The sequence below is a fragment of the Ascochyta rabiei genome, chromosome 6 (assembly GCF_004011695.2).
Source record: "Ascochyta rabiei chromosome 6, complete sequence".
Classification (NCBI taxonomy): domain Eukaryota; kingdom Fungi; phylum Ascomycota; class Dothideomycetes; order Pleosporales; family Didymellaceae; genus Ascochyta; species Ascochyta rabiei.
This window is the reverse complement of record NC_082410.1, coordinates 1,624,361-1,648,256: the sequence shown is the minus strand read 5'-3', so window position 1 is coordinate 1,648,256 and position 23,896 is coordinate 1,624,361. Positions and strand designations below refer to the sequence as shown.

The 23,896-nt window shown below is 55.9% G+C and overlaps 13 protein-coding genes across 14 annotated transcripts, besides 10 other annotated features; 8 read left to right on the top strand and 5 right to left on the bottom strand.

Annotated features, from left to right (window-relative positions):
• Positions 1–376: 376 nt before the first annotated feature.
• Positions 377–1,421, bottom strand: EKO05_0004449 (Phosphoribosylaminoimidazolesuccinocarboxamide synthase; the record flags this gene model as incomplete). The annotated part of the gene is made up of 3 exons (XM_038938835.1): positions 377–1,091; positions 1,147–1,184; positions 1,272–1,421. 3 exons carry the CDS (start codon positions 1,419–1,421, stop codon positions 377–379), a joined length of 903 nt encoding a protein of 300 aa, XP_038800244.1.
• Positions 1,422–1,828: 407 nt separating this feature from the next.
• On the top strand, positions 1,829–3,143 carry EKO05_0004448 (uncharacterized protein; the record flags this gene model as incomplete). The annotated part of the gene is made up of 2 exons (XM_038939105.2): positions 1,829–2,990; positions 3,040–3,143. The coding sequence occupies 2 exons, from the start codon at positions 1,829–1,831 to the stop codon at positions 3,141–3,143; spliced, it is 1,266 nt and encodes a 421-aa protein (XP_038800243.2).
• A 146-nt stretch (positions 3,144–3,289) lies between these two features.
• On the top strand, positions 3,290–4,540 carry EKO05_0004447 (uncharacterized protein; the record flags this gene model as incomplete). The annotated part of the gene is made up of 1 exon (XM_059636396.1): positions 3,290–4,540. The coding sequence occupies one exon, from the start codon at positions 3,290–3,292 to the stop codon at positions 4,538–4,540; it is 1,251 nt and encodes a 416-aa protein (XP_059492379.1).
• Positions 4,039–4,064: a tandem repeat.
• Positions 4,439–4,494: a tandem repeat.
• Positions 4,541–4,779: 239 nt separating the features above from the next.
• On the bottom strand, positions 4,780–5,731 carry EKO05_0004446 (Eisosomes component; the record flags this gene model as incomplete). The annotated part of the gene is made up of 3 exons (XM_038938719.1): positions 4,780–5,038; positions 5,088–5,568; positions 5,716–5,731. 3 exons carry the CDS (start codon positions 5,729–5,731, stop codon positions 4,780–4,782), a joined length of 756 nt encoding a protein of 251 aa, XP_038800242.1.
• Positions 5,601–5,641: a tandem repeat.
• Positions 5,643–5,680: a tandem repeat.
• Positions 5,732–5,792: 61 nt separating the features above from the next.
• Positions 5,793–5,828: a tandem repeat.
• Positions 5,829–6,177: 349 nt separating this feature from the next.
• Positions 6,178–7,527, top strand: EKO05_0004445 (uncharacterized protein; the record flags this gene model as incomplete). Its single annotated transcript, XM_038938848.2, has 2 exons — positions 6,178–6,664; positions 6,746–7,527. The coding sequence occupies 2 exons, from the start codon at positions 6,178–6,180 to the stop codon at positions 7,525–7,527; spliced, it is 1,269 nt and encodes a 422-aa protein (XP_038800241.2).
• Positions 6,358–6,387: a tandem repeat.
• Positions 7,528–7,647: 120 nt separating the features above from the next.
• Positions 7,648–7,693: a tandem repeat.
• A 79-nt stretch (positions 7,694–7,772) lies between these two features.
• Positions 7,773–9,456, top strand: EKO05_0004444 (Uroporphyrinogen-III C-methyltransferase; the record flags this gene model as incomplete). The annotated part of the gene is made up of 2 exons (XM_038939019.1): positions 7,773–8,070; positions 8,117–9,456. The coding sequence occupies 2 exons, from the start codon at positions 7,773–7,775 to the stop codon at positions 9,454–9,456; spliced, it is 1,638 nt and encodes a 545-aa protein (XP_038800240.1).
• A 250-nt stretch (positions 9,457–9,706) lies between these two features.
• Positions 9,707–9,761: a tandem repeat.
• A 73-nt stretch (positions 9,762–9,834) lies between these two features.
• Positions 9,835–9,877: a tandem repeat.
• A 110-nt stretch (positions 9,878–9,987) lies between these two features.
• Positions 9,988–12,909, bottom strand: EKO05_0004443 (uncharacterized protein; the record flags this gene model as incomplete). Its single annotated transcript, XM_038939023.1, has 2 exons — positions 9,988–12,821; positions 12,870–12,909. 2 exons carry the CDS (start codon positions 12,907–12,909, stop codon positions 9,988–9,990), a joined length of 2,874 nt encoding a protein of 957 aa, XP_038800239.1.
• Positions 10,042–10,087: a tandem repeat.
• An 895-nt stretch (positions 12,910–13,804) lies between the features above and the next one.
• On the top strand, positions 13,805–14,838 carry EKO05_0004442 (uncharacterized protein; the record flags this gene model as incomplete). Its single annotated transcript, XM_038938866.1, has 2 exons — positions 13,805–14,373; positions 14,424–14,838. The coding sequence occupies 2 exons, from the start codon at positions 13,805–13,807 to the stop codon at positions 14,836–14,838; spliced, it is 984 nt and encodes a 327-aa protein (XP_038800238.1).
• Positions 14,839–15,163: 325 nt separating this feature from the next.
• Positions 15,164–16,195, bottom strand: EKO05_0004441 (Arabinan endo-1,5-alpha-L-arabinosidase; the record flags this gene model as incomplete). The annotated part of the gene is made up of 2 exons (XM_038938965.1): positions 15,164–15,385; positions 15,440–16,195. The coding sequence occupies 2 exons, from the start codon at positions 16,193–16,195 to the stop codon at positions 15,164–15,166; spliced, it is 978 nt and encodes a 325-aa protein (XP_038800237.1).
• A 518-nt stretch (positions 16,196–16,713) lies between these two features.
• Positions 16,714–16,902, top strand: EKO05_0004440 (uncharacterized protein; the record flags this gene model as incomplete). The annotated part of the gene is made up of 1 exon (XM_059636395.1): positions 16,714–16,902. The coding sequence occupies one exon, from the start codon at positions 16,714–16,716 to the stop codon at positions 16,900–16,902; it is 189 nt and encodes a 62-aa protein (XP_059492378.1).
• Positions 16,903–17,447: 545 nt separating this feature from the next.
• On the top strand, positions 17,448–19,617 carry EKO05_0004439 (uncharacterized protein; the record flags this gene model as incomplete). The annotated part of the gene is made up of 3 exons (XM_038939098.2): positions 17,448–17,538; positions 17,591–17,723; positions 17,775–19,617. The coding sequence occupies 3 exons, from the start codon at positions 17,448–17,450 to the stop codon at positions 19,615–19,617; spliced, it is 2,067 nt and encodes a 688-aa protein (XP_038800236.2).
• A 61-nt stretch (positions 19,618–19,678) lies between these two features.
• EKO05_0004438 (Fructose-bisphosphate aldolase) lies at positions 19,679–20,563 on the bottom strand (the record flags this gene model as incomplete). Its single annotated transcript, XM_038945587.1, has 1 exon — positions 19,679–20,563. One exon carries the CDS (start codon positions 20,561–20,563, stop codon positions 19,679–19,681), a length of 885 nt encoding a protein of 294 aa, XP_038800235.1.
• A 1,990-nt stretch (positions 20,564–22,553) lies between these two features.
• EKO05_0004437 (lipoamidase activity) lies at positions 22,554–23,299 on the top strand (the record flags this gene model as incomplete). 2 transcript variants are annotated; one of them, XM_059636393.1, is made up of 3 exons in its annotated part: positions 22,554–22,913; positions 22,964–23,033; positions 23,088–23,299. In XM_059636393.1, the coding sequence occupies 3 exons, from the start codon at positions 22,554–22,556 to the stop codon at positions 23,297–23,299; spliced, it is 642 nt and encodes a 213-aa protein (XP_059492376.1). The 2 variants fall into 2 exon arrangements, with proteins under 2 accessions (XP_059492376.1, XP_059492377.1); XM_059636394.1 differs by having other exon boundaries at positions 22,964–23,299.
• Between the last annotated feature and the right edge of the window lie 597 nt (positions 23,300–23,896).

The following is a 23,896-nucleotide window of genomic DNA, read 5'->3' as shown; positions in this document are numbered from 1 at the left end:
CTTCGATCTCTCTGCGTTTTTCTTTTTTCCCCCTTCACACCTGTTTTAGCGTTTCTTTTGTTTGTCAGTTTTTGAGATGTTGGGTATCACATGCATGCAGCGTAGCGGTGGCGTTGATTATTGGGAAAGCTCCTCATGACATGTCTGCATCACAACGGCGTCGGGTGTTTTGACCAACAGCATTAAGCAGTTGTATATATATATACGAATCTCGGTATAGTGGAATCTGTTTATAGCATTCAGGTGAAGACATTGACAAGGGGAGGCCTTTTTGGTTCGTTTGCGTATGAGGACGCAGTATAGTATCTACAATAGATAAAAAAAAACGTGAGGATACACGAAACGGTCGTCTCATCTGGAATCCCTCTACACACACTCAGGCAGTCTTCCCTGTGATCTTCTCATAAGCCTCCCTGTACTTTGCCGCTGTTTGCTTCACGACATCCTCCGGCACCTTGACGCCATCCTTGCCCTTCAGCCCGTTCGACGTCAACCAGTCGCGCAGGAATTGCTTGTCGAAGCTCGGCTGCGCTCTGCCCAGGTTCTGCTCCCACGTCTCCTTGGGCCAGAAGCGACTGCTGTCCGGCGTGAGCACCTCATCGACCAGCACGACATCATCGTTCTCGTCGAGGCCAAACTCGAACTTGGTGTCCGCGAGCACAATACCGACAGACTCGGCGCGCTTCGCCGCAGCCTCGTAGATCTGCAGACTCAACTCCTCGACACGGGCAGCAATCTTGGGGTTCGCGATGATCTCGCGCGCCTTCTCGGGCGAAATGTTCTCGTCCTTGTCGCCGAGTTCGGCTTTTGTGCTGGGCGTCCACAGCGCCGAAGGGAGCTTCTGGCCTTCGATGAGCCCCGCTGGGAGCCGGATGCCATTCACCGTGCCGGATCTTTTGTACTCGGACCAGCCAGAGCCGGTGATGTAGCCGCGCACAATGGACTCGATGGGGATGATGCGCAGACGTCGGACTTGCATGCTGCGGTCCTGGAAGCTGGTGAGAGAGGCGATGGCAGGGGGGAGTTGGTTGCTGATGTAGTGCGTTTTGAGGCCGGAGACGTGCTGAGGGAGGTAATTGAACCAGTAGATGCTGCAGAGGTTGTTAATGCCTGGTCCGGAGGGAGTGCTGGTTTGGTGTTCTGTACCTCATGGCTGTGAGAAGAGCACCTTTTCCTGGAATGCCCTGTTGTTGCATTAGCATTTAGTTCACATGGGCGATTGTCACTGTCATATTGTAGTAGTCGGATCCTTGTATCTGTTTTCAACTCACGTTTTCCATAATCACATCGTACGCCGATATTCGGTCGCTCGCGACGAACAGCAGTGTGTCATCGTCGACTGCGAACAGATCACGGACTTTGCCCGACGCTACCTTGGGCAGCTTGCCCTGGATGTCAATAGTGGTGACTGTTTCCGACATATTGATCAATTCGTTGACGTGTTGAAGTTGTGCGACTCATTCGATTGCCTGACCTGGTGTTGTTCATTTTGTGCCTGCATGACGCTAGGGTGGGGCAGCAGGAGCAAGGGTCTGCGGGGCAGACACCGGGTGAGAGACATGAATGTTTCCATCTCAATCTTGCACAATCGAGTATGAAGAAGAGCAGTCCGAAAGATCAAGAGGTAGAAGCACCCAAGAACTAACTTGGGATTGCAAGCCATTTCAGTCAAGCAGTATTCACGTCCATGCTCTGTGTCAGTCAAAGTTGGGGTACCTACGCGTAGATTGGTTCACGCGCTCCCCAAGCCGTTTAGCCTTGTCATCACAACTCCATCTCACCCATCTCATTCCATCGCCCGAACTATCTTGAAATCATCTATCGTCTCATGGCTTCGACTCAGTTCACAGCCTTGATCCGGCTGCCATTCCCGCGCGGCAACTTCGTAGATCCACCACAAGCCCAATGGGATGCTGATAAGGACCGCCAGCTGTGGAAGGTCATCTCCAAATCCTCAAAGACCAGCGACCTCAACTGGGTGGAGCTTGCGACCAAGTTCCAAGTGCCTCCTACCTTTCTGCTCCAGCAAGCGGCATGGCTGTATGAACGGCATTTCGAGCATGTTCGCAATCAGATGAAGAAGGTCAGCGGTTCGACCGTCACCGCGCCTGCGGCATCTGGGGGCGGAAGTACCCTTGCTTCTGTAGGCGGTGTTGCAATGCAAAGAGCTGGCAGTGGCGGTGCCGGCCCTCCGAGAACGACATCGGCATTGTCTGGAGGGCGCAGAAACAGCCCAAACCTTGGACTGGGAGAGGTGATTGAGCCAGCTCCGGCACTGACCAGGACACCCTCGACGACCACGATCACACAAACTCGTGCACAAACTCAGCAGCTCCCAGCTCGGACACTGTCTGCACGGTCGACACAGCGACCGAATCTTACGAGGCCCTCTAGGGACGATCAGCCTGTTTCTCCTGGCTCCCTGGCTCCTACGAACGTGCAAGAACCGCCGGATTCACCAGAAATCCCAGATTCGTCTTCGCCAAGCTCGTCGTCCATGTCAGATACTGACCATCCAGCGCACCGTAGCCAGCTGTTTAAGCGACCACCGCGCTTCCAGCAGAAGCAGGCCCGAGAGCTAGCCCCATTTGCAGAAGGTGACGGCACGCAGGAGGCAGACGAAGCAGATTCACCGGCCGCCACCATGCTGCCTTTTGCATCAGCAGCAAGACGAGTGCCGGGCGCGTCAAAGCAGACTCAATCTGAGCAGAAGACTCCGCTTGTGGACCGACAGAAGAGCATTGCTGCAGCTAAGCAAAGCAGCCCGCAATCCCGGGCCACGACTGAAACAGCATCATCCATGACCAGCTCTGCTTCGGCTAGCGATACCCCTTCTGGACCGCAAGCTGCGACGAAGAGTCCTGTGAGCCCAAACTTTAATCATCGTGCTGCTATGGCAAACCTGGGAAGCCCACGGGCGCAGGCGTTGAGGCGTAAGGAAGGGAGTGAAGGCACGCCGAGCATGGGTAGCAGTTTCAGTGATATCGATGGTATGTTGTATTTGATAGTAACCCATTTGACCATGACTGATCAGAATAGATGCGGGCATCAGCCAGTCGGCACTAGAGGAAGCATTGCTCAGCAATATGCAACATGGAAGAATGAGCACTCTCAGCCGAATGTCTCACGCCTGGAAGCAGTAGCTTTTGATGCCTTGTTACTTTCACCCGATGGGTTTGCGTAGCCACGGTTCGTTTGCTTCTTGGCACTACAGAAACAAACATTCACTGATACTCTCAGACTTTGCGTGTCCTTGGATTCGCCTACCACACGACGTCTGTTCATCGCTATGGATCCGCCAATAATTTGCGTCGAAGATCACACTACGACACCTACTCTAACTCTACGGTACGTCTGCGGCACAAACGATCTGGACCTAAAGGCCATCTGCGCAGACATCTACCGCCTTGGCGAGCATCCAGGCCAGGCCCGCCTTAATCCAAACTCCATCGGATGCGAACTCGTTCCATGCAGGCGTTCCTTTCTTGATGTGTTCTGGTCAGCCGCGGCCTCTCTCCTCGACTACTTCGCCGACTTCTTTGCAGCCGATAGCGCGCTCATGCAGAGCATATGGTTCCAGCTCCTCGACACATGGCAAAGCGCATGTCCTCTGCGCCTGTATCAAGAGGTTACCACGCACCGACACACAGCTGGTCCCGCTGATGTGGCCGCCGCCCGTTCATTTCTGCAAGATTACAAAAACACCATCAAGCTCATGCACACCGTCATGTCGACAAAGACGGGCGCGCGCCCCGACGATCACGGGGTATCCACGATCCACTGTCCCAGCGGAGCCGTCGACGGTCTCGCAGCCAGGTATAACACCGGGCCCTACGTGTCCGGCCTCAAGCCGTGGCAGCAATTCCTCTGCAACGGCGGGCCAGGCTTCCAGCCCTCGACCACAGCAGACAGTAACAACAAGAACGATATCCACAGCGTCGAAACAGAAAAAGGCACCACAACCCACTACGTTCCCCAACCGGCCATCGGCCTCATCCAAGCGCACACAGCCCGCGCCCGCCATCTCGCTAGTAAGCTCGCTGCCGCCGCCGCCGCCGCCGCCGTCAAGGAGGAAGCCAAGGAGGAAGCCAAGGGAGAAGCCAAGGGAGAAGCCATGGACACGGCGCAGCTGCTCGCGCACTTTGACGCCACGGCTCTACGGTTCCCGAGCAGCACCAGCGGCTCTTATACGCAAGGCTCTCTCCTCCAAGGCGGGACGAGGGTGGGGTACCAGCTGCAGCGCGGGGCGCCACCGGTGCAGCGGCACGAGGGCGTGGGAGACGCGAGCATGCTGGTGGCACGGCCGGATGTCGTGCTCCTGGATGAGGCGGTGGGGTCGTGCAGGGGCCGGGACGCCTATGTGCCTATGACGGGACCCATTGGGGTGGCCGGGGTGGGGTTCGACGTGTGGTGCGTGACGGAGGGCAGGAGTGTGATGGGGTGGATGGGGGGTGGTCAGGATGGCGAGGGGAGTGTGTTGGTAGGTGGGGTGGGGGAGTTGTTTGATGACTGGCATTTCGAGGAGGAAGACACGTCTTGAGTGCGGGTATAGTTGGTTGGTTGTTCATGTACAAATCGACATGGCAGCGTATACAGTCGCGGTGCGTTCCCATTCAAGTCATGGATATCATCTAGTGTGTTCCTCCCATCTCTCTCCTCTCGGTACATCCTCCATTAGATCATTAGTATGCGTCGTCCCCCTTGTCTCGTTCAAGGATTCTCGTTCAAGAGTTGTCTCGTCCAAGAATTGTGTCGTTCAAGAATTGTGTCATTCAAGGATCAAGCAGAGTATTCGTCCTTGACGCGCCTCTGGCTGTCCGTGTCCATGAAGCTAGCGCGGCTTCGGGTGCTCTTGGTGGAGCGGCGACGGCTGACGCCCGAGGAGCGGTCGCCGCCAAGCGCACCGCCGAGGCAGAACAGCACGGTGGCGATGAGGAAGCAGACCATCGAGGCCCACGCAAAGGCAAGCAGGTAGCGGCCCACCGAGGCCTCGAGGCCGGCGGAGCGGAAGGCGTCGCGGCCCTTGATGATCCAGGCGCTGAGAGGCGTGTTAGCGAAGGCGGCGAAGAGGAGAGACGACAACCTACGTGAGCAGAGAAGCAGCCAGGGTCTGGAAGAAGAGAGCCACGGCGACAGTGAGGGCGGAGAGGTAGCCGCCCAGACGGCTGCACAGCGCCAGCAGACCGGTGAGCAGGGCGCCTGCGGCGAAGAAGAGGGCAATCAGGTAGAAGGCGAACATGAAGCGCGAGAGGTAGAAGTACAGGTGGGTGCCGATAAACTGCTGGGGTACGTTCTCGGTGGTGCCAAAGTTGCGCGGAGGGTCAAAAGGGAGGGCAGGCACGACGGCGCCGCAATTTGCGTTGAGTCCCGAGGCGGGATCACGGCCGCAGATGGCGAAGAAGGTCCATCGCGAGGGGTTGCGGGCGTTGGGGATGCCGCTTGTGGCGGCCTCGAGGAAGTAGAACTTGTTGATGGGGGCCGAGTTGATGCCGCCGGAGAGGATGGTGAAGATCTGCATGACAATGCCTCCGGCGACGAGGAGGAGAGCGGCCAGGGCGAAGATTGGCTCTGGGGGAAAGTTAGCATCATGTTGTTGGTATCATTGGTGGCACTGGTGGCATTGGCGGCATTGGTGTCATTGATGGTGTTGGTGTGGTTGTGGTTGATGGGTGGTTGTGGTGACGGATACGGATGTTGATGGACAGGAATACGCACTGGCTGCAGCGACCATGTTGAAAGCGAGGCTGGTTGGGCGATCAGGAAGAAGGAAGATTCCAGGAGTCACGAGGATAGTGCAAGGTGCAAGGTGGCAGGCAGCAAGGGCGAGGCAGCGGCAGCGATTGGTATTTGAGTGCCCGAAACGGAAAGCCTGGACAGGAGCAGGAGCCAGCTGTGTTTCCCACGGGCAGGTTCTTGTTTATGAGGATGTGGGCCGCAAGGGCAAGGGGTGACGTAGCATGGCGGGAGTGCTAGACGGGCTGACTGTAGTAGAGGGAGGCTAGCAGAGTCTATGGGTGATGGGTGAGTCCGGCTGCAGGCTAGCTCGGCGAGGGCCTGTCGCCCGTCGTGACCTCACGTGCGCCCGTGACAGCGCTTTGCATCATCCCGCCACGCCTGAGACAGGGTGTGAGCCGTGTGAGAGGGGCTGGCGGCTGCTGCTTGCGGAGGAGCGGGAGCATGGGCGTGTCACGTGACATGTCGGCCTGGATGTGCGCAGGCATCGTCGTTTGGTGGGCGCTCGGTCCAGGTCCTTGCGGCTGGCGCTACGTGCCTTGCTTCGGCACGCTCCCGAGCCTGCAGAGCATCACCGCCTGTGTCGCAGGCAAATGCGGTGTTGACGTTGGCCGCTGTCTTCAGCCTCCGCCCTCCGCCCTCCGCCCTCACGCCGCCAACCGACCACGAACCCACGAACATGTCGACCGCCGTCTGGCCGCCCATCGACGCCGCCCAGCTGGCCGGCGAGCAGGCGCAGTCGCAGCAGCGCGAGCTCGCCTGGCTGCTGGCCCAGCTCACCGACACGCTGCAGGCGCTCAAGGCCGGCCTCGACGAGTGCGCGGCCCTGCTGGCGCCCACCGAGAGCGGCTCCACGCTGGTGCTGACCTCGGTGCGCTCAGAGAGCCTCAAGGGCCTCGTCACCCGCGTCGGCACCCGCATCGTCAAGGGCGTACGTCGCTTCCCTCGTGTGCAATGTGCACCCCCCCCCCTCCCCCCCGTGTGAAGACGCCCGGCTCATCCACACGCGCAGAACGTCAAGCTGCGCATGGCCAGCCTCCCTCCCCCGCGCGGCGCGCAGACGTACGACCTGGCCATCTCGTCGGCCCCCACCGCCCCTACCCTCGTCGTGCCCCAGCTCACGTCGGTGCGCACCGCCATCAACAGCTGCCTCGATGCCATCGACGTCGTCTCCTGGGGCGGCGACGCCACCAACGCCAGCTTCGTCGCCGGCCAGCTGCAGCTGCTGCACGACCACATCCTCGAGGCCCGCCACGCCCTCAAGGGCTACTCGGACGTCCAGCTGCCCTGGTGGGAGCACCCCGTCGACGACAACACCTTCGACCCCCCGCTGCCTCCCCACCTCTCTTTCCACATGTTCGTCTTCGACGCCGCCCTCTGCCTCGAGATCCGCACCCTCGAGCCCAAGCCCGACGACGACGCCGCCGCCTCCTTCACCGGCTTCAACTTCCGCGACCGCCTGTCCTCGGCCCTCGGCGGCACGCGCACCCCCGCCCACGACGAGGCCGACAAGGTCTACAGGTACCGAGGCCAGGACGTCCGCGTCAAGGAGAAGTTGCGCGTCGAGACCCAGGACCCGGCCCTCATCTCCGCCTCGGCCAAGCTGAACGCCCTCGAGCACAGCCTGATGTTGAGTCGCAAGGCCCTCGACATGGTCATGGGGCGCGACGAGCCGGAGCCGTGACCGCGACCAGCCGACCGCCCGACGCACAGCACGCTAGTGCACCCACCAGCCCCGCTGATTGGCCGCATTCGTCCCCATGCCACCACTGCTTTTCCGCGGCCCTCTCGTAGCGGGGATTGCGTTATCACTACCCACCGTATCTCGGAAATGCTCCATCGAACAGAAATGTGACTAGCATTCGCCTCAACTCAACATGACCCCCAAGATAACGCCCTCAACACGCTGCTTCTCTACCTACCTACCTACCTACCTACCTACCTACCTACCTACCTACCTCCCACTTGAGACATTGACTTGTTCTTGAGTTCCTTCCATGGACCCTCTTCCCCACCTCACCTCTCCCACACCCCACAACATGGCGCCCGCGCTTCTTACCGCCGTCGACTCGGCTTCACACATCCACCTCATCCTCGGCTCCAACCCCCTGGCTGCCGCGCGATGCACACGCTCCATCGAGGTCGGCGCGCACCCCATACTGATTGCCCCGGACGACGCCACATTACACTACGGCCTTGTCAAGCGCATCGACGAAGGCAAAGTCAGCTGGCTCAAGCGTAGCTTCCGAGAAGACGACCTGACCACACTGGGTCGTGCCCAAGTCGACGGAGTGGTCGATGCCGTCTTCGTGACAGCAGGCGGAAAGCAGGGGCAGAGTGCGTCCCACATCAACCTTCCACACCTATTCCCTAACAAGATCAGGCACACAAATCTCCAATCTTTGCCGCCGCCTACGGATTCCCGTCAACGTTGCTGATGCGCCCAACCTCTGCTCCTTCACACTTCTCTCCACACACTCCGACGGCCCTCTGCAGATTGGCGTAACAGCGTCTGGCAAGGGCTGCAAGCTGTCCGCCCGCATCCGGCGCGAGATTGCCTCTTCATTGCCACCGCACCTGGGCGATGCTGTCGAGCGACTCGGCACCCTACGCCGACGCATATGGGAGGAAGAGCATGCTGCTGAGCTTTCCCAAGATCTCGAAGCCGAGGACGAGGACAGCGGTCAGCCCGCAACCTTCAACAAGCTCGTTCTCGAGGAGAGCAAAGAAGCAGCACGAGGCCGCCGCATGCGCTGGCTCTCCCAGATATGCGAATACTGGCCCCTCCGACGCCTCGCCGCCATCACAGACGCCGACATTGACACCCTTTTCCGCGAGTTCGCCAGCAGCAGTCCTTCCAAGATCGGTCCCACTTCCACTACAACCCTCATGAAGAAGCCAGGTCGTATCATCCTCGCTGGCTCCGGCCCCGGCAACCCCGACCTCCTCACCCGCGCAGCCCACAAAGCCATCCTCTCCGCCGACCTGATCCTCGCCGACAAGCTCGTCCCCGCACCCATCCTCGACCTCGTCCCCCGTCGCGCCACCGTCCACATTGCGCGCAAGTTCCCCGGCAACGCAGACCGCGCACAAGAAGAGCTCCTGGAATGGGGTCTCGAAGGGTTGAAGGCCGGCAAGGTGGTCGTCCGCATCAAGCAGGGCGATCCATACATCTACGGCCGCGGCGGCGAGGAGTACGATTTCTTCCGCTCCCACGGTTTCATCCCTACCGTTCTTCCCGGCATCACAAGCGCCTTGTCCGCCCCGCTCTTCGCTGCCATCCCCGCGACACACAGAGGCGTGGCAGATCAAGTGCTGATCTGCACCGGCACCGGCAGGAAAGGCGCTCCTCTCGACCCACCCGAGTTTGTCGCGAGCAGAACCATAGTCCTGCTCATGTCCCTGCACCGCCTCGAGGCACTGATCGAGAGCCTAGTCGCCAAGGGCTACCCGGCCGACCTACCCATCGCGGTGCTCGAGCGCGCGAGCTGTCCCGATCAAAGAGTGATCCGCACCACCATCCAACACGTCTGCGCCGCCGTCGAAGAGGAGGGCAGCCGGCCCCCCGGCTTGCTCGTCGTCGGCAACGCGTGCAGGGTCCTCAGCAACTACACGCAGAAGTGGGTCGTCGAAGAGGGCTTCCACGGCTTGGACGACTTGGGGTGCGAGGGCGAGCTGCAGTTGAGTAAGCTCGGGCATGTTGTTGCCCAGGTCGCTGCGTAGCGTAGCCTAGCGACGAGTTGACGTTGATGTTGATGTAGATACGACTTGCGTTGCACAAACTATGATACCAATATACACCTTTACATTTCGCAATCACATTCAGATAAAACAGATCAAGCAAAACACGACACCCATCTTCTCAAAACACGACGCTAAAGTCATCATCTCGAATTATCATCTATCTCGTACTCGTATACATCGTATCGTCTATGTCGTTTTCATCGTTAACATGATTATCTCGTAATTACAACTCTTCTCTCTCTCTCTCTCTCTCTCTCTCTCTCTCTCTCTCTCTCTCTCTCTCTTTCAATCTTGGAAAAGCAGCCGCTGCGCTCGAATACTGCGCTCGAATACCGCGCTCGAATACCGCGCTTGGAAATGTCGTGGATGCGTGATGCGTGATGCGTGATGCTTGGTGCGTAACGCTATACTTTCCCTGCATTCTGGATATCGTGGGTTCGGTCTACAGTCCCAGTTCAACACCCATCCAGTCGGGTTCGGATGACTGCTCCGTCCGAATCATCCAGACGCTCACACCATCCGCTCGCCCTCGCTGCCCTGCCTCGCATCACGCTTGGCTTTCCTGCTCCTGCTCCTGCTCCCGCTCCCGTTCCCGCTCCCGCTCCCGCTCTTCTTCCCGCCCCGCTTACTCTTGCTCTTCGGATGCGCCTGCTGCTCCTCCCAGATGACGAGGCCCGTGGGGCGCTCGCGGCGGTGCACGCGGTCGATGCCTAGGTGCTCGAGGCCGTCGCGGCCGACGTAGATGCCGAAGCCGTAGCGCGTTGCGCCTGGGTGCGAGATGCTGTCGCGCTGCGGGGTGCCGACAAGGCGCGTTTTCTTTTCGTTGCTCAGCGCGGGATCTGTGGGAGAGTCGCCGCGGGCTGCTACCAGCGAGCGCACGGATTGCGAAAACGTGCGCTCTGTGTAGCCGGTCCCCATGAGCTTGGTGACGAGCTCGGGCTTGGTTTGCGGGCGGTTGAAGGCCCGGTCGCTGAGGATTGGGGATTGGTAGATCCAGCTGATGGTCTCGGCGAGGTTGTTGCTTCGGTGCGGTAATGCTGCGCGTTTGCGCCCGGGGAGCAGCGCGAGCAGCCCAAGTATGTAGAGTGCGAGGAAGAAACATAGTGCGTAGTAGCCCGGCAGGTCGGCTGAGACGCGCACGGCGTTGTCGTTGCCGTAGTACTGCGTCCAGAAACAGCCGCCGGCTAGGACGGGGATGGTGATGCTGCACAGGGAGATGAAGGAGAGGAGCGCCGTGGCAAAGTGTCGGTTTAGGAGCGCCGCGAGCGTGACGGACAGCGGGAGTCGGCAGGGGTAGTCGAGGAGGAGAGAGGCTTCAGCTGTTGCTCCTCCCTTGGAGGACAATGCCATGTATGGTTGGAGCGTGCGGCGCGAGTAGTCCACAGACAGAATAGCAAGAAACAGGAACTGTCCAATAACGGCGGGGACAAACGAGTATAGGAAGTTCGATGTCGAGAAGCCAGCCGCATTTGTGCGTGCTGTGACCGCAGGAAGGAAACCAAGACGAACGGCGCTGTTGACGTAGCTCACAGTGTAAAAGGCAACGAGGAGCACAATGCCAACCACGATGTAGGCAATGACCGCACCATCTTTCAGGTACCAGGGTAGGAAGCGCAGACGGACCGCTGGACTGCGGATGTCTGTTCGAATGTGGAAGTCGGCTGGGCCGTCATTGTGCGTTTGCTCGGGGTACGCTCGATCAGACACCTTCTCTCGAATACGACCGTCTTCGACCGAGAAGCGACGTGTCTCCCCGTTCTCTTCGCCAATGCCGTAGAAGATGTCATTGGCGCGGTTCGACGTGCTCCAGTACCCAATGCGGTCGGCGCGGTTGCGCAGCTGATCCCAGTCGCCTTTGGCGAACGTCTCAGAACCCTCGTATTCGGCCATGACGTTGGAGCGCTCGAGAAGCGCGATGATGTCGGCAAGAGATCGCGGGTCCCATCGCAGGCCAGTCGGTCTGCGCAGGGTGGTCAACACAGTGACCAAAGCAACAACAAGCAGTATGTACAGAGCGACGACGGTCCAGATGATGCCTTGTACGGCGACCCATCGCCATACGGACCCCGCCACATCGTAGCGAACGTTGAAAGAAGCCGCAAGAAGGGGTATTGTCCACGCGAAAAGCCAAAAGATGATGTAGCACGTCCCAATGGCTGGATGGCCCGCCCGAAAGTGCTCGGTCCTGGGTAGCAGAAACTGCATGGGGTGCAGCTCGAGAAAGACGGCTTCAGAGCGATGGTGGAAAGAATCCGATGCCATCGACAGAAACGGTATGACCCTCTGCAGAGCGGTCTGGATCTGGATGAGCCAGAGGAAGACGAGCATGCCGAGTAGTGTAGGAAGATATTCGAAGACAAAGTAGCGTCCGTCGCCAAAGCTGTTGTAGTTCCACAGCCCGTTGCCGCCATCTCGCAACGACAGGACAGCAGACGCAATTAGACCAGCCAGCATGAGGAAACAGAGGAAGATGAAAATGCCCAGCCAGACAGGGCGGAGAATAGCAGGAACAAAGTGGAGTGGCAGATACTCGAGATTGTGTGCTACAAAAACATCCTTGTCTGCACTGAAGGCCGAGGCTTGTGGGTACTGCACGCGGGGGTCATCGTGTAGCAGCGGTTCTGCTTGCGCTTGTGTTGGTGTTTGGTGCTGGTAGTACTGAGCTTGTTGTCGTGTGCGAGCGGGCGACTCATATGCTGGAGCTGGTGATGAGAACTGCACGTTCTGTGGCGCAGCCACTGGCTTTCGAGGAATGGAATGACGTTTCGAGTGTCTTTGAGAAGTTGGCAACATGTGCTCTGACATCCTTCTCTGTGTCTCCTGCTCTTGCGCCATGTAGCCCAGGCCATCATCTGATATTATCCTCTCAACAGGGTAGTCTTCTTCGTCGCGCTGTCGAATCTCAGGGTACACTCGTGATCCCCGAACTTCCTCATCTCGAGTGAGCTGGTCGATAGCGAAACGGATATATGGAGTTGTGTCTTGGCCAGGTGTCGTAGCCTGCGATTCCGAGTCCATGGTGGACCGCCGCCTGGTGTCCATCGATCGTCTCTCTTCTGTGATTGTGGAGATGGGACGACCTTGAAGATGTGCTGCGTGAGGCTGCTGGAGCTGGCCCCTTGGGATGCCCACGCCTCTGAGAGATGTTACCGGGGCTTGGTTATATGTCTGCAACTGTTCATGACTTCGTGTGGGTGTGCGAGTAGTGGGTGTTTGATAGAGACGCTTTCGTTCGTCACTGTCGCTCGAGTTGTGTTCGGAGGCGCTGTAGTAGCCTTCTGATGCGGCTTGAGATGCGGCAATGCTGCGTTGTGAGCTCGAGTGTGACAGCTGGGGTCGTGATACTGTTCTGAATCAGTCAATGTTGGTTCCTAGCCATCACGCTGCTGTACCGTTGGTATGCTTCAGGTGATATTCCGGCTCCACACTCATGATCTTTGGAACGCTAAGACAAGTGGAGTCGTGAGGAATGTTAGCATGATCGTGGATGCTGCCGCAGGGTGACCGGGTGGGCAGTTAAGCAACATGGGATGGCTGGCTTCTGCTCATGGTGCTCGTGGGTCCGGAGGCTGGGAAGAGGTTGGGCAGGGGTTATTCTGTCACGGCTGCGCGCGCATTGGTGGGACATGGTTAATGGACAGCACAGTCTGAGCGGAGAATAAAACAGGATTTACGATTGGCTGTGTTAATCGCATGATAAGTCGTGGATGCGCGTGTTGTTGGCACATCCCCGCATGTGGTGACGGTGTGACGATGATCTGTTAGGTAGCGTGCGGCCCGCAGCGAGCTCAACCTTGAACCAGCAATCGTCACCTTCAGCGCGTCAACACTCAGTCCTTCCTACCACCAAATCTTCCAGGCTTTTGGAACAGCGAAATTCCAGCCTCGAAACTACTTGATATATGACAAGCGCCAGGCAACCATGCTTCATCGCTCTGGACCCATTCGGTGCACTGCAGCCTCATTCAGAGTCCGTCCTTGTTGGGCGACCGCGTGAGACCACCGAAAAGCTGAGCCTCGTTTGACCACGTCGGAAATAACATCAACTCTCATCAGAGCGACAGTGTTGCGCAACAGAAGTCCTGGCCCTGATCAGCACAATGACGTCGGCAACTCTTGTTTGTTCATGCCTTGCAAAGTTGCAAGGAGTTGCGTCCTGTCAGCGCGCTCAGACCTCCATACCTTCCAATCTCCCCGTCAGTCTTACAATCTGAAACTTCCTTTGTTGTTACTGTGGATAGAGCTATGAGAAGTCCCGTCAGAGCATTGTTTTTCTGCAGCCAACACCATCGAACTCTCGATTCATAAACCTACTCCACATTTCACTATGGCCGGTCGACGTTCTGCCCGCGCAGCTGCCAAAGCGCCCGTCAAATATACTTCAGACTCAGACGACTCCAACTTTGGCACGAAGAAGCCGAGGAAGTCGACTATGAAGGCTGCCCAACCAACCGCAAAGCAAGGTATCAAGCGCTCGCAATCGCCTGATGACGAGGCGGAAAAGGCTCCAAAGCGCCGTAAGAAATCACCTAAGACACTCGCAGCTGAGTACGCAGAGAAGAGCAAGAAGCAAGAGAAAAAGGCACAGAAACAGCAGGCGAAGCAGAGGTGGGATGATTGGCTCAAAGAGAACGATGTATCCGGCAGACTGCTTGACTCCGAACCCGAACGTGAGGATTGCGTGACGCAGACCGACTCCCAGAAGCAGTACGGCTTGAAGGCGAACGAGTTGGTCACCCTGGAGCACTTCGAAAAGGCCAACCAGTACGGTGGCCAGACAAAGTTGTTCCTGAAGGACGATGTAAAGAAAGTGGCATTCCGGAAGTACGGCCTACTCGCAGGCTGGACAGATGAGGGGGAAATCATAGACAAAGGCGAAGGATTGTGGAAGAAACAGTATGTTTAGCTTTTGAGATATGCGATGGTATTCATTTTGACGGTCTTAGGTATGGTCCTGATGCGCAAGACTCCCCCAAGGAGCAGGCGAAAGAAGCAACGCCCAAGCCAAAGACATCGAAACAGAACTGGGCAGCTTATACGAAAGAACACAACGTCGGCGACAAAAAGCTTTCTGGAGAGCCAGAAGACGGTATCAACCAAACCGACAGTAAAACGCATTACTTACTAACACCCAGCGACTTGGCTTGCCTACCGCATTTCCCAAAACCTAATTCCAAGTATGGCAACACGACAAAGCTTTTCAACAAAGAAGATGTACAAAAGCTCGCATACCGTAAGGCCGCGGTTGTCGCGAGCATTGAAGAGGGCAAGGATACGGAAGAGTTCCTAAGCAAGGGAGAAGACGCACTTGACCTGGCGGTGGCCGCTACCACCATGTCTAAGATGCACGAAGAAGCCTAAAAGACCTACTATAGAACTTATCGTGTGGAAATTCACGCTCTGAAGGATCGGTAAATGCCATAGTTGAGAGAACAACAAAGGCTCCAAGTGTGTGATTTGGCATGCACTTTAGTCTGTAAGATATCAAATTTTGCTCAGTCACAGTCTTTGAACATTGGCCGCCAGATGACCGAGGGCCTTATTAATATCCATTGAGACGCGAAATGCATATTTATCATGGAACATAGCCTTTGTTGAGACGTGGTATATTGCCCGTAAACGTGCTTCGAGTATTTACAAGAAGGAGAGCGCGTGACCGCACGAAGTTGAGAATACCGTAGCCGCCTCACACGACCGGCCACCCACTCGAAAAGTCAAGTTTGTTGACACCGAACTGCTTCTGGCCGTCGGCATATCCGATACGTGTATCAACGTAGTGATAGTAGATAACTGGGCCGAGTGAGGTATCGCTGAGGATTCCTTGACCACCAGGACCATAGACCCAGCCGTGGGATTCGAGAACGGTGGTACCGCCACCTTGGAGGCAAGACTTGCCGCTCTTGTCAACCTGTACATCAGTCAGCATGACCCTCACACCTCAGAACGTTGACGATGGACTTACAAACGGCCCTGATACAGAGCTCGATCGACAGACCTGGATCTTGTACTCCTTCCCGGCAGCAGGCCGACTCGTGTCGAAACCACAGCAGCTCCCTACACTGAAGAACAAGTAGTAGTAGTTTCCATACTGGTACCCAAAAGCAGCCTCCTGCGCTTGAGGAGATGTTGGTACGAGCGCTACCTGCGTTGCGGCAGTGACTGCTTTTGCCACCTTGGTTGGTGTGGCCGTCATCTCGATCTGGAACAGATCGCTCCAGAAAGATCCAAAGTTCATGTACAATTTTCCGTTCGCGGACTGCAAATTACCATCGATGGCGTTGAACTTGCTGCCTGCAACAGATTCCACACCAGTACTGCCCAAATCAGTCCAGGAGCCCACATCCATAGTCGTTGACGTTGCTACACCGACAGCGGAGTCCTGGCCACCGAAGGCCGAGACCGAGTAGTAGAGGTAGTATTTCGAGCCGACTTTGATCACGTCTGGGGCCCAGAGATCCTGGTTGCCAGCTTTGTTGATCTTAGAGCCGTTGGGTAGGGCGGCGCCCTTGTACGTCCATGGACCTTGGATTGAGGGCGCGGTGTGGACCGCGACTTTGCCGCCGGTGGAGAAGCGGTAGTAGGTGCCGTCGTCGCGACGAACGAGGGAGGGGTCGTGGGCGTTTGTGCAAGTCCCACTACAAGATAGCGGGTTGGTGTAGGCGTCTGCTGTTGCTGATAGAACAGAGAGAGCTGCGGATACAGCCAGAGCAGACTTCATGTTGCGAGCAACGGAAGAGAGAGAAGTGTTGTTCAAGGACTGCTGAACGAGGAATGTGATCGTTGCAAGCTGTGATTTGATTGCAGGCTACTTTGATGAGAATTATGGGATTTAAACACGATGTTATGTAGTCATTCTCTTACTTCGAAACATGCTGGCGAACGACAAAGACAACGTCTTGCGCCGCGTGTTCGCCGAGGACAAAGCTTTTTTGACAGCAATGCAGCCCTCGAATAGATGGTTTAGAGCAGTACATACGTCAAGGCTGTCGTACAGGTGTTCAAGCAGAAACCCATGATCTCCTTAGAAGCCTTTGAGTGGTGGAAACGCACGACCAAGTATTTAAGGAGGTTCCAACTAGATTAAGGTTTCTATTAGCGCAGCCTTAATGCTTCGAAGCGTGAGCAAGATGCGGGGTGTACATAACACTACCGATTGCGGCTAGAATTTTCCGCTGTAGTTGGGCGCCTTGGCTAAAAAGGTGACAGCGGCAGTGGCGTGTTGCCGTGAGGGTTGGCATGGTTCAAAGCTCGTGTGAGGGTTGGTGGAAAGCTGGGGAAACAAGAGACAGATCTAGCTGGTCACGTACCTGTGTCGTGAAGATCCTTGGCCATGTTACACAAGATGCACCGAAGCGCGAGTGCTCACGAATGACGACCGGAAAGAGCAGGATAACGGACTGTGAACCGCCGGGCGACACAGCGTGACACCTTCTTGGGAGCCTCGGCAATGTCTATCCTGCAGCTATATATCATGATAGTGGCACTGCCCTTTTAATGCTGTGTTCGAAGCTTACGGATAGCAATTTGCTTTCATACACGTGAACGTTCCAGCACAAGCATGGCGAACAGCATTTAGTGCGCTTTCGCATTCCAGGTGAAGCTGCACAGTGCGGGCAGACTGAGTGCGAGATGCTAGGTTAGGTGAATTCTGATCCCAGAAGAGGTATGTGTTACGAACCTTGTGATATTGGAACTGAGCAATGCGGATGGTAAAGGCGTCCGGGACGTTTGAGACGGTTGCGTGATCGAAGACACGGCTCCGCTAGAAATACGAGCTAGCCCCCCCGCACGTTGACTTAGCAAGGTCTAGGCAAAATGCGGAGAGATTCCCCATACGCAATTTCCTTATTGGTGGCGCTTTCTTTGACAGTCACATGGCATCTGTTCACGACTCCACCTGTACCTGCGGTGACTTGTAACCCCCTGACGATCTGTAAAATTTGCTGTTATCAATGCCTGATGGCCTAGAGATGTCGCAGCCCCAAAAACGACCGAGTGAGGACGTCGATCATGAAGACGGGAAGCGTCCCAACCCCCAGCGCACCCCCAGGATCCGAGCCTGTAAGCGGTCGTCCGGCATCGACAATCACGCAACGTACTGACTCCACAACAGGCGCGGAGTGTAAGAGGCACAAGATTAAGTGCGACCCAGTTGATGGGGAAGCCAAATGCGCCAAATGCCTGCGCAGCGGTACGGAATGCGTGCCGTACAACATGAACCAACGTCTTTTGGACGAAGACGCCTCGTGAGTTGCTCGTGCCGTGCGGCGACATCTCAAGTAACCTAATCGGCCCAGATGGAAAGCGAATGCAGCCATGGAGATTGCACAGTTGCGCGCTGCAGTTTCAACACTCTTACGACTCAATAAGCTCCCGGAGCTGGACCACATCAAAGACCTGCCAGAATCATCACCAGAGCCGCGGAGGCAATCGGAATCCATCATGAAAGTAAGCCCTGGACATATCGTTAACGAAAACGGCACTGCGATGGTTGTCCCACCTATTGCCATGGACATGACGAGGGAGAACTCTGTGGAGCGTGATTCAGTTGAAGACACCGACCTCGTTACAGCCCCAATGCGAAGCCTCTACGATCTGACGCGGATTCGCAACCTTCGCAGTAACGTCAAATTCAGACCCGGTCGAAATCCAGAGCTTGAAGATTTTATCGCCCAAGGCGTAATATCATTACCGGAAGCCGAGGATCTCTTTAGGCACTACTTCCAGGGTCTTCGATTTTATCTGTGGGGTGGCGTGCTGTGCCCCTACGACTCTTTGGATACTGTTCGCCGACGCTCTTCATTACTTACGGCTGTTGTTCTCACAATCGCAGCGCTTCATACGCCAGGTCGAGATGAAGCGCTGGAGAAATGCTACGGCGTTTTTGTGTCCGGTGCGTATAGCGCTTGCTTGTCGAGGGTCCAAAATCTGGACGACATCCGCGCACTACTACTTGCAGCCTTCTATTTGTCCAACCTCAGCTGGAAACTCTCGGGCGCAGCTGTTCGAAACGCTACGGAGATGAACCTGCACCAATCGTTCCACAAGCTGATGCGAGGCCACGAGGACCACAGAGATAAGGTCCGCCTGTGGTATGTGCTGTATGTTTGCGAGCATCAGCTTAGCATTGCATACGGGCGGCCACCCATTATCCATGAAGACATCGCAATTAAGAACATTGAACAGTTTCTCGACAGCCCCGAGACCAAACCAGGCGATATCAGATTGGGCGCGCAGGTCACTCTTTTCAAGATCCTTACTGAAGCATACATCGCATACGGAAGCGATCCAGAGCAGCCCCTCACCGAGCCCGACTTCCAACGATTGCGCATGTTCAACTTTGCTATTGAACAATGGAGGCTAGCATGGCAAGCGAGGTCGGTCGACAGTCAGCTCATTGGATCATATCCATCCAAGGGTGTCGTGCTGTATTACCATTTTGCTCGTTTCCAGTTAAACTCTCTAGCGCTCCGCGGGCTACCACCACCAAGTGCTGTCACATCGGAGACGCTTTCCTACGACCGGCGCGAAGCCGCTAACATCGCAATTACCGCGGCAACAAGTACACTCACACTCATTTTCGAAGAACCTGATCTTCGAAGAGCCATGTCTGCGGTTCCCATCTTTACGCACACTATGATAGCATTTTGCGCAACATTCTTACTCAAAATGGCAAAGACTTGGGGAAGTGCCGCCCAAGTACGATCGCCAGAGTCAGCAGGCGAACCAATAGGCCTTGGTCTCAATTTCAACACAGCTCAAGTGGTTTCTCTTGCAAGGAGGTCGGCGACGTTCCTCGCCAAAGTTGCTGAGAACCTAAGCGAAAAGCATCTTACCAGACACATCGTGCACGGTGTTAACCTTCTTCTCAAGCAGCTAGATATGATGGGAACACCCTCAAGCTCGGTAGATCACGCTTTTCCTGCCTACAATGTGCCGCAAGGGCAGCAGGGCCACGGGCACGGATACGACCCCAACCAACCGAACGGCATTGCGGCAGTTGACTTTGGCCATGGGGACATAGAAAACTCTTATAACATGTATGATTTGATTGGATCATATGGCTTTGGGATGGATGAAGCATTCCTGGGTCAAGTGGCTTCGACAGATCTTGACTTTTGGCAAACCGATAACTTCTGATACCCTTCGCCTAAGGCAGATGCACATATGATTATATTCCTCTACATCTTCCTCTACTCCTCTACTGGATCTTGTCTGCCATTCCTGAGGAGCCCATCCAGTCCATGTACTGCTCGATGCTCTTCTGCATTGCGTCCGTCGCCTTCTCGATCAGCCCGGTGATGGGTGTCTTGCTCGCCTGCTCGTGCATAATTCGCGTGAAATCGGTGTTGAACGCGTCGTTGATGTTCATCTTCGCAACGCCGCAATCGATGCATTCCCTCAGCAGTTTCTCTTGGAACCACTCTGCGCCAGCACCGTGCAGCACCAGGCTGACACGGTCGCCAACTTTCTTGTGTACGCGCTTCAGGCGCTCGTAGTCCAGCTGTGGCCCTTTCGGCCCGTAATTGCCATGTACGTTGCCGAAAGCGGGAGCCAGCCAGTTTATCCCCGTGGCAACAAATTCTTCGGCCTGCTCCGGTGTTGTGAGGATCGCCTCCAACCCCAGATCTGACAAGTCCCCCACTCCGTCTTCCCCGCCATCGATGCGCCCGGGCTCCGCCTCGGTGATGATGCCGCGCTCGTTGCAGTACTTGACAAGTTCTGCCGTCTTCTCTAGGTTGTCGTCGTAATGGGACATGTCGACCATGATGCCATCGAACCCTCTCTCGAAGTTTGCCGCTCTCTTCACCATCTCTGGTGTTTGCGCGTGATCCATGTGCAGCGCAACTGGTACGCTGGCGTTGTCGGCGGCTTCGCGTGCCGCGTGGACGAGGATACCGTTGGCGTACTGAACCGCCCATGGGAAAAGTTGTATAATCAAAGGCGATCGTTTGGCCTCTGCGGCTCTTACTGAAGCCAGAATCCCTTCAACGTTGTAGCAACAAGTTGCGCAAATCGCATAGTGGTTATCGGCAGCATGCTTGACCAGCCTAACAGCCTTGTTCTGGGAGAGATCGGGAGCCATCGCTTGCAAGGGTACGGTGTTTGCAGAAAGAGACGTGGACGTATTAAGAGGAAAAAGTTGAGGTTACGGGTGAAGAGCCAGGCTCAAGGCTTGAGGAGCGTGATGCATTGCTATAGCATGCCCCCTCCTGTTCCGATTTCCGAGGCACTGACTAGCGCAGTGCTCGGCGTATGCTCTTCTCTCAACGGCGAGATGGCCGAGTTGCTGGCGGGCATCGGGGTAGCTCCCGGCTAATCTCTTTCTGTTCAAAACGACTGGCGGAGTCGAGGTCACCATGCGTCGGCTTTTGCGAAGCCCTTGCGGAGCTCCTCCGCGGCCGCTGCGGCATTTGAAGCTGTTGACTGTGCGACCAACCGCAATGTTTGGGGCGGTCGATGGTCTGTTTACTATGAAATACTGACTGAGGCGCGTGACCGTCCACTTGAGTCCAGTCGTGCTGTTGTACTATTACTTTGAGGTTCAATTTTAGCAACCTTGAAGTGGTTTGGCGGGCCACCTGGAGAGCAAGGCTCGTTCAAGATAACTTCTCAAGACAACTTGACCTCCATACTGCCTTCACTAGGGTTAGACTAGAAGCATGCAGATGGCCTCCCTTCGTGGGAGACGCATTTAGTATGCTGTTCCATTTACTTCTCAGAAGATGGACTCGGTGGCCGTCGCGGAGGCTGTGCAAGAAAGAATAGCTGCAGGAGCACTACAACTGCAGCCTTGTGTAACACTGACTACCTGGACCGAGCCTTTTGAATCCGACTTGACAATGTCTCGTCGATTATGGCCTTGTCTGGGGCAAAGATCGTTAGAGCAAGCATGCAGGCCTCGACTGCTGGCGGTTACACAGGCTGTATCATTGCTGTCCTTGTTCAGGACGGCGTCTCGAGTGGGTTGGAAGGACTGGTGAGGCAGTAGCTGCATTTTGTGCTGTAAGTTGGAGGCACAGCAACGGTCTGGCAGAGAAGAAAGAACTGCAGTTCGTGCATGTGTGGGAACAAGCACGTGCTGCCAGATGGGCCTGGCGCTTACGATGATGTTGTTTCATGAAACAACCACTCGAATCGCCCATCATCATATCGCGCGCTTAGCGATGCGTCGCGCAATCACCATCACGTTGCTACGGTACAGATGCGCTTGCTCGTCGCTTCTTTCCATGCCTCTGATGCTGTCTGAGTTCAAGGGCCGTCAGCCGGCGTTGCCAACGGCGCGTTCCCACATTCGCGGCCCGTAGTGCGGATGCAAGTCCTCGGGGACTCAGCCCTGTGAAGTATTGAAGGCTACAGCACCCTCATGCAGCTTGCAGCAAACACCCTTTCGTGCGGTTCGCCAAGATCTCTATTTTGGCCCCATAGGCGGGTCGTATCAGCGTTGAGAACTGCGCGCTTACTTGCAAGGGAGCCGCCGCCCTATCTCCACACCACACCCTTCTGGTCGGCAGATAGTTATTCTTAGCTACACCCGCATCAAGAGCCTCAGGAACTGCTCTCAAATAGGCGCTTCCGTCACAGGTGCCACGCCCTCGTGTCAATGTCGTCGCCGCTAAACCGGCCAGCTTGGAGGCCTGCTTACCCTTCTTGACAGCGCTTGGAGACGCGGCCGAGTGGTCAGCCTGCTCCTCGCCTAGATGTACGCACCTCTTTCAGTGACCGGCGATTACAGAAACACATCGGTTTCAAACAATTCTCCGAACGGCCCATTGGCCTCCACTCTGATGTAGGTACAGGCTGCGGCTCAAAGTTGGGCTCTTGTATAAAGCACAAGACCATGGCCTTGGTCCAAACCTCATAACCCCCAAGATCAAGGTACGAACCTCTGTTCCTTCGTTTTCATATTGTCAGGATAGTTTCCTACCTCTCATTCCTGCTCCATCACTCTCGTTGACCGACTCCCACTCTACCATAATCATAATACACTCCCCGGTCGCTTCTGTCTACCAGTCTTTGTGCTCCTTCTGGTCATCATCCTTATCAATTGCCTCTCTTCTACTGTCTCCTACTTCATGATCAACATGCCTAAGACGGAGAAGGCCCCAATCGCACACCGCAGCTCCATCTCTACTGCATCGGCAGCTGGTGGAAGCACACGAAGCTCATCATGGTCTGCGCAAGACGATGAGGCCCTCATCCAAGCCAGAACTCAAGGCCTCAACTGGAACCAGATTGCGCCAAAGCACTTTCCAAGCAAGTCGCCAAATGCTTGCCGGAAACGTCACGAGCGATTGATGGAGAGGATGAATGCCGAGCAATGGGATGGAGTCAAACTGGACGTTCTGGCACAAGCGTACATGGACGTTCGCCGGGAGATGTGGAGTCTCCTCGCTGCCCGAGTCAATGAAAAGTGGCAATTGGTCGAGACCAAGGTAAGTCTTGCTGCCATAATTCCAGAGTGACCTGCTAACCCAACTTCCAGTGCATGGAGAAAGGCCTCAAGAACCTGTCGCAGGCTGCTAGGTCAGCATCGAAGAAGCAGGGCTTTCAGGGTACTTACGCCGACCACGAAGACAGCGCAATAGGCGTTTCTGACTTCGATGAAGAATCAGACGATCACCACACTGAGATGGTAATGCCGGTCGCGTCGGCTCAATACCCCCAGTACGCGGGAAGCTATCCGTCTCAGCAGCAGCGGGTACCAAGCATCCAGTCTATGTTACATCAGCATTCGATGCAATATGCTTCCCACCAGCTAGTGCACCCGCACACCCACGCGCATACACAGCCGCAGTCTGCGTTCCCTCCTTCCAACTAAGATTCCCATTCTGGGTATCCTAACCCGCGATCGTTATGACTCCCTAGCATCGCACCTAGACGTGCTTCACGACTTACTCGGCGTTATTCCCGCTCGGCGTTTGACCGACTTTTAGATTTTCTTCCTTCTTTCCAGCTCATACTACATTTCTTCTTCTCTCAGTCGGGCCTTTGCACGGCTATTCATGCCCTGGCAATGGGTTTCTTGAGAAACGACATTGGACCGTAGTGAAGACAGAACGCTCGCTTCGCGCTCACTGGTACACATATGTATTGTGGATTTTGATTCCTTCGCGTTTCTCTGCATCCTCTAAGTGTCGCTGCGGGCACCTTATTTCATTTGCGCAGGAGGTATTTTCTAGAATCCTGTACCTACTTCACCTTTGCGTCTTTCTTGTCAATCCTATTCAGTTCATTCCATTATACCCTAGAACCCGCTGCGTATGGTCCTTGTACATTAGTCAAAGAGCCATGTTGAAGGATACTACACTTCCCTATACATGCAGTGCACGTGCTGTCTTGTCTCGGCTATGTTGGGCCAGATCTTGTCGCCACGAACAGATGTAGCACACATGTCGCAAAGTGCCAGAGAGCCTCA